Source organism: Micromesistius poutassou, assembly GCF_964030765.1.
Source record: "Micromesistius poutassou genome assembly, contig: SCAFFOLD_2750, whole genome shotgun sequence".
Classification (NCBI taxonomy): Eukaryota; Metazoa; Chordata; class Actinopteri; order Gadiformes; family Gadidae; genus Micromesistius; species Micromesistius poutassou.
The window spans coordinates 51316-61823 of record NW_028180579.1 but is presented as its reverse complement, the minus strand read 5'-3'; the positions used below and the strand labels follow the sequence as shown (position 1 = coordinate 61823).

The 10508-nt window shown below is 47.0% G+C and overlaps 2 protein-coding genes across 2 annotated transcripts; one reads left to right on the top strand and one right to left on the bottom strand.

The window, feature by feature from the left end:
* Nucleotides 1–674: 674 nt before the first annotated feature.
* LOC311370678 (UMP-CMP kinase 2, mitochondrial-like) lies at nucleotides 675–5952 on the bottom strand. The gene is made up of 5 exons (XM_084489016.1): nucleotides 5336–5952; nucleotides 4783–4897; nucleotides 4126–4327; nucleotides 2659–2892; nucleotides 675–1365 (listed from the first exon to the last, which is right to left on the bottom strand). The coding sequence occupies exons 1-5, from the start codon at nucleotides 5918–5920 to the stop codon at nucleotides 1245–1247; spliced, it is 1257 nt and encodes a 418-aa protein (XP_084345142.1). The 5' UTR covers nucleotides 5921–5952; the 3' UTR covers nucleotides 675–1244.
* A 264-nt stretch (nucleotides 5953–6216) lies between these two features.
* Nucleotides 6217–9050, top strand: LOC311370679 (S-adenosylmethionine-dependent nucleotide dehydratase RSAD2-like). The gene is made up of 6 exons (XM_084489017.1): nucleotides 6217–6613; nucleotides 6949–7110; nucleotides 7305–7534; nucleotides 7675–7824; nucleotides 8150–8182; nucleotides 8431–9050. Exons 1-6 carry the CDS (start codon nucleotides 6340–6342, stop codon nucleotides 8593–8595), a joined length of 1014 nt encoding a protein of 337 aa, XP_084345143.1. The 5' UTR covers nucleotides 6217–6339; the 3' UTR covers nucleotides 8596–9050.
* The last annotated feature ends 1458 nt before the right edge of the window (nucleotides 9051–10508 follow it).

Below are 10508 nucleotides of genomic sequence, written 5' to 3'. Positions count from 1 at the left end.
GAGAGAGAGAGAAGTGGGGTGGGGCTAATCCAATGTGCTTATGTGGGAGGGGGGACAGAGGGATGACATTGATATACAGTGCTCCATTAATTGCTGTATGAATGGGGTGTGAGGCGGACGCTCTCTCTGCTGATGCATCGCCGTAAAGAGATGGGTCCACTCTGTCTTCTGTGGCCCACAGCGTCGCCAAGCTCATAATTATTAAAACCCCCAATTAATCTTCCCATCACACGGGCCGGAATATACAATACCCCCTCCCTGTATAAACCTTTACAGGAGACACCCCAGTCAACGTTGCCGTGCGTGTGTGTGCGTGTGCGTGTGCGTGTGCGCGTGTGCGTGTGTGTGTGTGGGGAAGATGATGTATTGTGACACTCTTGCCGGGGCCAATAGGAGCATCATGTACAGTACATTGTTTTAGTTTCAGAGTGCTGCAGAGATGAGGGCCCTGACCACAACGTCTTACTGATGGACACATCATCCAGTAGTTAAGACGGTCACTCACCACATGAAGGAAGCCTGTGTGGATGAATAGAAGCACAGGCTGTGGTAATGGCCATAACACAGACTTCATGTGCCATGAAGACTTAATGAAGGGTTGGCATGGAGTCTGTTTCTCTTTACCGCACGTTTACAGCAGGTGAGATACACAGGAACAGGCAGCAAGGCAGACGTTTTCACTTCAACATTTTGTTTATTGGAATGGTCTTTTTAATCACTTGTTATCGTGGATAAAACTTTAAATTAACATCTTTGAAAACAAACACAGAACTAGCAAAATGGTACTGTATATTGTGTCCTTAAACACGGGTAAGTTAGCAGCTGATGCTAAGGATGCTGCATTGTTATCAATAAGAAGGTCTTCTGATGGATCAGAATAGAAGCGATATGCCTATTCCTGTATCTCCAATCAAGGACATGTGTGTGTGTGTGTATGTGTGTGTGTGTGTGTGTGTGTGTGTGTGTGTGTGTGTGTGTGTGTGTGTGTGCAAGAGATAGAGAGAGAGAGGGGAGGAAGGAGAACAGGGGGAGGGAGGCTAAAGCTAAGTTGTGATTTTACAGGGAAATGCGGGCCTCTAGCGATGCAACACTTGCTTGTTATAAAAACAATCCCTTAGCCCATTCACATCTCACCCCTCCATTTCATCTACTGCTGCGTAACACCTTACTGGCATCTAGTGGCGACAGGCGGTACTGCAACCCCAGAACTGCATGGGCTGTCCGCGAGGCAGAGGGTTCAGTGTTTACAAGCGACAGTGTTCCCTAATTAAAAGCAGCACTTGCTGGAGCACTTTGTCTGCCGAAGAGCCGGCATCCACAGTGACACAAGCAGGGCCTCTCACCCTCCGATAAGCCTCCTCCACTCTGAAACACATGGGGGGGGGGGGGGGGGGGGGGGAAGAAACGAATATCCACATGTTGAAGATGTTAAGCTCTAATCAAATCCATAATGGTAGCTGTAAGAGACACGTTGTAAGGGATCAGATGTAATCTCCTACAACGCATCGTGGAGCGAGAGAGAGAAAGAGATGCGTTTCGTCAGATCGTCTGACAGTGATAAACGACGTGCTTCTCCGGACCATCTGAGGAGGAACAGCAGCTGAGTTCAACCAGTCGCCCCCTCAAAGAAAGAACAATGGCTTGTGTGTACCAAACACCACGGTGACGTGATGGAATGAGCTGCTGAGGAACTCTCTCCCTCCCTCTCTCCCCCTATCTCTCTCCGTCTATGTCTCCCTCCCTCTCTCTCACTAGTTCTCGCACTCTCTCTCCCTATCTCTCCCCCCACTCTCTCCCTACGTCTCTCTGTCCATGTCTCTCCCCATCTCCCTATCTCTCTCTGTCTATGTCTCTCTCCCTCCCTCTCTCTCTCTCTCTGAGTCGGGCTCGGGCTGTGTGGGGTGTCACTCGCTCGTCCATCCTTTTCACTCTCCTCCTCCTCCTCCTCTGGCCCAAACATCTGGCTCTGTTCTGCGTGAAGCTCATGTGGTGCTGGTGGTGCTGGTGGTGGCGGCGGTGCTTGTGTTGCTGGTGGTGCTGGGGGGGGGGGGTGGGGGGGGGTGGGGGGGGGCATCGACCAGTCTTGCCTGGCAGGTCTGGGGGTTTCACCGGCTGTGGGTTTACAGCCTCAGCCACTAATCACCTGCTCCGTCTCATCAGCGGACCCCCCCCCCCCCTCACAGTGAGTGTGTGAGCGTGTGAGTATGTGAGCGTGTGAACGTGTGAGTTGTGAGTGTGTGATTGTGTGAACGTTTGAGCGTGTGAGTGAGTGAGCGTGTAAACGTGTGAACGCGTGAGTGTGTGAGTATGTGAGTGGGTAAGTGAGTGAACGTGTGAGTGTGTGAACGTTTGAGTGTTTGAGTGAGTGAACGTGTGAGTGTGTGAGTGCACAGGCACCCTATGACACCCTTTCATACTGGTCACGTAGGAAGATGTGCGACTGGTGATAGCGCTTCTGTAAACAGATTGATAGTGGACAGATGTAAAATAATCATCATATTAATAAATCCTACGGTCTAAAATGATTATGAATAGAGGAGTGGAGGGCAGCAGGTCGGGCTGCAAACATGTGGTGATACAGTATGTGAATCAGTGTGTGTGTGTGTGTGTGTGTGTGTGTGTGTGTGGTAATATACAACCCCTAAGGTTGGACCTCACCTGAGCCGGAAGAGGAGGTTGTGGTCGAGCTCCTGCTCTTCGTCTGTCTGGCCCAGACCCCTGACCTCCAGCCTCCTCTTCCTCTCCTGGGGGTCGAGGGTCAGCAGGACCACCAGCGAGGGCTGCAGCAGGTCGGGGGGCCAGCGGTACAGAGGAGACCCCTCAGGGGGCAGGCTGGAGACCGGACCACTCACCGCCGTGGCGATGGCGTAGGAGGCGGTGCTGTGCCAATACCTGGGGGGGGGGAGAGGGGCGGGAGAGGGGGGGACCATGGGCATGGATGGATGATGGATTGAATGGTGTCTGATAGAATACATACATCTTTGTATGTGTATGGATATAGAATAGAGTCTTAATAAAGTCTCTAAATCAGAAGATATGCATCCAGGACGTACGACAGAGCTTCTCAACCATCACTGATGTCATGTTCAGTTTACAGACGCAAGCTGAGCCAAATAACACGTGTTTGTATTATAAAGATATGATTTAGGAAAATGAAACAAAATCTCATAAAACAATATGATAATAATATAAATGATTATATAATATTATATTATAGATCTAACATAACATCCCGTCAGGAGTTCAGGATCACAAAAACGTGTTCAAGATTGCCACCTAGGTAAGGAACTGGTGCAATGCATCATGGGTCATCAGAACAGACTCTTCATCCCACGCAGCGACGGAGACACACCCACCCTGTCCCACAGTGTGTGCATGCGTGTGCGTGGTGCGTGTGTACACGGTGCGTGCGTGCTTGCGTTCATGGTGCGTGCGTGCATGTGTGTGCGTGCATTCATGGTGCGTGTGTGCGTGCGTGCGTGCGATGGCTCCCAATGAGCCCCCTCCAGGGCTCCAGACTAACTTTTTTCACTAGGAGCACTGCAGCCCCTAACTGAAAATTTTAGGGGTGCAACCAGAAATTTTAGGGGCACACACCGTAAATCAACATGCTAACCAAATATTCATATTCATATTCCGAACTTCGTTATCATCATCGTCATCATCCTCCGACTCTGTAGACTGTGGCACTTGCCGCAAGTGCCGCAGGTCAGAATAATGGATCAATTGTTTGCTTGCTCATTGTTCGAACGGCAGGTTGAGATCTTTGTCCTTCTTACAGACCCGCGCCGGTTTCCCGCGCTCGATAATCTCTATGACCCTCCCCCTCCACACATGAGCCACTTACAGTGGCCATTCCCTATCCTTCTCACACTCATTGGCCTGCTACAGATTCCGGATTCATTGACGCGCCCCTTCCACGTTTAACGTGTAAAAATAAAAAAATTAAAAAGGGCAAATTTACTGGTCGCACATGCGCGACCAGATGTAAAATTCAGTCGCACACTCTCAAATTTTGGTCGCAAAATGCGACCATTTGGTCGCAGTCTGGAGCCCTGCCCCTCCCCTGTGACGGCGGCGGGCTGCTGGGACGTTCCCACGCAGCCCCGCTCGGCTGTCTCTTACCTGTCGATGATGACGGGAGCCTGAGAGGCCTCCTGGCCTATTTGCTCCGCTGTGATGTAATTCCCCAGGGCGTAGAAGGCCCTGCGGATGAGGGGAGGCTCCCGATCAAAGACGGCCCTCCAGGGGGAGAGGCACTGGGGAGGGGACCGCAGCAGCCTGGCCCCCAGAGCCTCCCTCAGAGACTCAGTCAGAGTGGTCTTCCCTGTGATGAGCGATGAGAGGTGGAGGAGGTGGAGAAGAGGAGGGCCATGTAAGAGAAAGACAAGATGGGATATCTGGTAGAATAGCTGGCATGGCAAAGTCAGACATGGAACTGGGAATGGTGAGTTTCCAAGTAGGTTTTCCTTTTAAAACGGTTATTATTAATTAATTATACAAGAAGAGTAGAAATGACTACTCTGATTACATTTTGGACGTGGTTGGATTGAAACTATAGACAAAAATAAGATGAGATGCATTTGTGAATAAAAATATATGATTGCCTGGGTATGCTGTAACACGCTGTGGCTGAGGTCATGATCTAAAAGAGAAATGCCATCAAAGAGCTCATTTAGGAGATAACTGCATGAGCAGAGCAGCCTGTCAGCTAATCAGGAAGGCTTGCAGACATCAGCCTAATGACCGCCATCCCCTCCTCCATGAGCTAATGCTGTTAACCTGTAGCGTCCAGTCCTTCTATGACAACCACGGGGAAGTCTGGACTGTGTCTGGCCGCGTCTGTCTGGCCCACCAGCTCCAGCACGGCCCTGGACTCTGGGATGATGTCACAGCTCTGTGGAGCAGAAGCACAACGCGTTGGTCAGCGGATGCGATCCGATGGTTTGATAGACTGCGTGTGGTACGGGGGATTTTATGCTTGAAATAGATTAGTTTAGAATAATATAAATAATAATATAGAAAATATTTATATTAAAAATACCGTTCAGTAAATTAAAGTTTACTTAATATCTTTCCATAATTATTTGTATATTAGGCATATGCTTTTATTATTTGGATAATATATTACTCCATAGTAGATTTTTTTAAACAATTTATAACCCTATTCTTTATTTGACATTTCATACATTTATATTATTGACAAAGGTTTGAGACTCCTCATTAAAACAGTTCATGGTGTAATCCGCCTTTCTGCCACGTGAGGGAGACATTTACTCTTTAGTAAATAAATCAACTGTAAGTTTAGTGAATCAATAAGAACAGAAGTACAAACCTCTTGCAGAACCTTGGAGGCCTCCGCTCGACAGTAGAACACATCAGAGTTCTCCATGTTTAGGACGGATGGGTGGTAGTTAGCTTCCTCGGAGGGAACAATATAACACGTTTTTGAAACGTCCATGTTCTGGTTCTCTGAGCCGGACCACAGCTGCTGCGACCACCGCCCCCCATCCGCCCCCCTGAGGTACGAGCAGACCTGGACCTGCTCACTCAGACCCAGACTCCCCAGCACCCGCCTGGTCAGCGAGGGGCACTCTGAAGCGTCCTTCAGGAAATAGCCTCTGATGAGAGAGTCTTTGACGTGAGGCAGGTAGGAGCTGACCGGCAGTAGCTCACACTCTGCAGGCAGCTCGGTCCTCAGGAGCTCTTCAAGTCCCCAGTAGAACCTGGCGCTCTGGATCCTGTCGTCTCCACACACCAACACAGAGTAGCAGCGTTCTTGGATATTCCTGAACGTCTCCGGCGCCTGCTGCGGCTTTTCTGTCAGAGCAAAGTTCAGAAGAGCTCCTCTTTTATCCAGGTCAATAGAGAACACACGCGACGACCACTGGCTGAGCAGAGACATGCTGCGTTTGGCCATCTCTGTGATCAGGAGTCCACTGGACTCCAGGCCTGTGGAGGAGGAGGTTCAGCTGAAACCCACAGCAGTTTCATATGAAACGAAACAAGTCACTGCCCTGCAAGCAATGCAGGAACCGGCCTGGGGGGGCGCCAGAACACCATGTTTCGGTTCTGTTAAGTATCGGTTCTAGAAAAGAGAAAGTGATAGTGGACTCTATGATTCACTCTCATTTCATGGTAATCAGCTGTTGTAGATGCCAAGGAGGTGACGTGGCTAGATGATGCTGAATCTGATGGAATGGGGGGGGGGGTGTGTCTCATTGTTTGTAAACAGAAACTTTAAGCATCTCACAACCTGCAGCACTATTTAAGAGCAGCCCCTTTAAATAAGAGCAGAACGGCTCCTGCAGTCATTGATACGTTTTCCCAATTTGAACCATGGTGCCGATTATGTTTTTGCGATTTTTGAGCACTATCAAATCCATGATCTCGAGTCTGATCTCTATCTTCGATTGGAGACCAGCCTCGTCCGTGAGCGGGACCCTGGACACAAAGAAGGAAGAACGACCTGCTACGACCCCCACCAGCGTCAATTACCACTTTACGCGCAAGTGCAATTATAAATGCGGATTCTGTTTCCACACAGCGAAGACGTCCTTCGTCCTGCCTTTGGAGGAGGCAAAGAAAGGACTCACACTTCTGAAGGAAGCAGGTACAATTACAAAACAAAATGACATATTTATACATACATATATAGATATAGATATAGTGGATGTACTTATATATATATATATATATATAGAGAGAGAGAGAGAGAGAGAGAGAGAGAGAGAGAGAGAGAGAGAGAGAGAGAGAGAGAGAGAGAGAGAGAGAGAGAGAGAGAGAGAGAGAGAGAGAGAGAGAGAGAGAGAGAGAGAGAGAGTTATAGATATGTATTCAAAATAAAGGATCACGTCACTATCCTAAACCTAAATACGTTGTCTAGAGGATAAAAATCTCTTTTTTATTAATTTAAAAAATATGAAACATTAATTATTATTCTGCTAGGTATGGAGAAGATCAACTTCTCTGGCGGAGAGCCGTTCCTGAAGGAGAAGGGCGACTTCCTGGGACGGTTGGTCCAGTTCTGCAAAGTGGACCTCCAGCTGCCGAGCGTCAGTGTGGTCAGCAACGGAAGCATGATCAAAGAAAACTGGTTCCAGAAGTACGGTACGTTTTTACCGAAGTAGACCTTTGACCACCGTTAAACTTTTATTTAAAACACGTAATTTGTTTTCATGTTGTTGTAGGCCTACTCTGTCTACGCACCAGCAGGTGGCGGCATTTCTTCAAGTTGTCGGTAGTTTCGTTTCTGTGAACAGAAACACAAAAATAAAACTCATCTGTCCGTGTCTAAATATCAGGTGAGCATCTGGACATCTTGGCCGTTTCCTGTGACAGTTTTGACGAGGACACCAATCAGCTGATTGGAAGAACTCAGGGCCGGAAGAGCCACCTGGAGAACCTGTACAGAGTCAGGGACTGGTGCCGTCAGTACAAAGTGGCGTTCAAGATCAACTCTGTCATCAACACGTTTAACATCGACGAGGACATGGCCGAGCAAATCACCCACCTGAACCCTGTGCGATGGAAGGTAAAGTGTGCGTGTGTGTGTGTGTGTTGTGTGCGTGTGTGCATGTACGTGTGTGCGCGTACGTGTGTGTGTGTGTGTGTGTGTATTGACTGCAGTGTTGTACGTTCAGGTGTGTGTATTGACTAGTGTGATGCGTTCAGGTCTTCCAGTGCCTCCTGATCTTTGGGGAGAACGCGGGGGAGGACGCCTTGCGGGAGGCAGAGAGGTTTGTGATCAGCCCCGAGCAGTTCCAGGACTTCCTGGATCGACACAGCAGCGTCACCTGCCTCGTACCCGAGTCCAATCAGAAGGTAGGACCACGAGTGTGAAGAGGTGCATACAACAGGTGTACACCAACAGGTGTATGCCTACAGGTGTATAGTATACCAGCAGGTGTATACCAGCAGGTGTATACCAGCAGGTGTATACCAGCAGGTGTATAGTATGGCTGAATTATCTGTTGGTTAAACTCTAATAGGGGTGAATGCTATGCTATTTTCTGCCACCATCATTTATGCTACAAATACAATTACATGAAATACAAATACATTTAAAACAATTGTATTTCCAGTTTCATACAGTTCTGGACTTATGTAGGGTCATATATTAAATTATTGTCCCTTTTTTCTATTTAAGATGCGTGATTCATACCTCATCCTGGATGAATATGTAAGTATTTAAATTACCATTATATAACATTGTTATTACATTGAAAATCATGCAATTGATGTATTCTATTATTACTAGCTTAGTTTAAGTCAACTTTGTATTGATGGAATGGAAAAAAAAAAATCTCATCAGCATGCAAGGAGACCAATCACATTGACCCTCAGTAACAGTGGGTTTCCTCTTCAAAGAAAGCAGTGAAGGGTGTGGTATGATGAGCTCTAAGCACCCGGGTTCCCCTCTTGCTACAGATGCGGTTTCTGGACTGCAGGGGGGGCAGGAAGGACCCGTCTAAGTCCATCCTGGACGTGGGCGTTAGAGAGGCCATCTGCTTTAGCGGGTTCGATGAGAAGATGTTTTTAAAAAGAGGAGGAAAATACGTCTGGAGCAAAGCGGACATGGGTCTGGAGTGGTGATGGAGATCACTGTGTTTAGAGATGAACCGGCCAGCAGCTTCATGTGTTGTAGAGCATTTGCACTTTTCATGTTTATTTACATGTGTCAGATTGTGTGTATTCCTATGTGTTTCAAAAAATGTATCTGTAGCAAAAGATATATATATATATATATATATATGTGTATGTTATGAATGTTATGTTATTGTGTTGTATCTACTTAACCTTTGTACTTAAAAATGAATACAGAAGTATTTGTATTAGAAATGTTCATTATGCACTTGGATGTTGGATGTTTAAAAATACGTGATAGCCTCCCACATAAAAAATACACTTTATAAAGCTCTTAATGGCCGTTTATTTATCTGATTTTCTCTTATCCTATGAACCCTCTCGAACCCTCAGGTCTTCTGGCACACTTTGTGTTACATTTGCTTGCGTGAAAAGTGCTATACAAATAAAGTTTGATTGATTGATTAATTGATTTTCCTTGATGAAGTGCAGAAACACGAACCAACATATTTTTTTTAGTTTGAGACCGTATGGTTGAGAGAAATATCAGCAAAATGAGAAATATGGTCATACTTCCTCCCCTCCACTGATAGCCAGTGTGGGGAGCAGTGACGGACTGGGATTAAAAAACGGCCCTGGCATTTTCACCCGCCAGCGGCCCACACGGGGGCGCACGCACGCGCGTGCACGTGCCCCCTTCACAGATATAACTTCACACGCACGGAAATAACACGCACTTTTGTAGCCCCATTGGTGATGAACTTTAACTATAATATGCATAAAGACTGCATCAAAAACATGGATATATAAATGCACAACTCCAAAAATAAAAATAAAATGCCTAGAATAGATCTTCAGAGCAGCCACTCCATAATACAAACGTGTCTTAATTAACGTCATGCAGTTAACAAGGTGCGAAGGGGCTTGCTCTTCTCCGCAACCCTGTCTATCACGTCATCAGCATCCAAGTTCATTAGGACCTCTTTCTCTGTCGCCATCAGCATAAAGGCCTCCAAATTATCCTGTGACAATCGTGTCCTTAGGCGATTCTTGATTAATTTAAGAGTGGAAAAACTCCGTTCGCATGCCACTTGAGTAGGCTACATGACAGTGTTAGTAGGAATTTATATGCCAACCATATGTAGTTGTAGGCACAGGTGAAGAGGTTTAACTGCTGGAGAAGGAAATTGCAACAGATTACACAATGCAGGTAGCACATTTCTTGCTCACCAGGTTTATTTCTGTAGTAGCCTATCTTCCTCTATCTCCGCGGCATCATCAAATTCCGACGCTCTGACGTCTCTCTGTGTACTCGTTTAGAGGAGACTTTCATTGTCAGCCAACAGTAATCTCCTTCTCTCCTGTCGCTGAATTCCTCAATTCATAGTTTAACCTCAGGCGACTCTCTTCCAACAACCCCCTAACACGCAGACGCGGTCTGATTCAGTTTTGAAATTCCCAGAAGTCATTGCTTCATATAACTTTTGTGTCAGTTTCAGTTTCAGTTTCAGAGTATGTGGTATGGCTAGGGATTTAGAGATAAATGGCCGACTTGAAGCCGTTTAACACGATTAATGCTTGATAGTGGGCCGAGAGATAGTGTGGGGCCACGCGAACCCGACAAGCATGCCGCTCCGTGATTGGCCGGCCCAAACGGCCCACGAGAGGCCGCGGCCCTTCCGGCATCTGCCTGAATGCCAGACCGTCCAGTCCGTCACACTGATATATATATATATCACCTGGTAGCCTACTCACCTGAGTAACTCACTAAAAAGGTTATGTGCACCCCTGTGTGTGTATATATATATATATATATATATATATACCAGGAGAGGTGGTGTTTGGTACGCACCCCACACATAGCCCCACACGTAACATCTGATCTTATGAAACGTACCCAGTTTCACAAAGGAGATTCCATT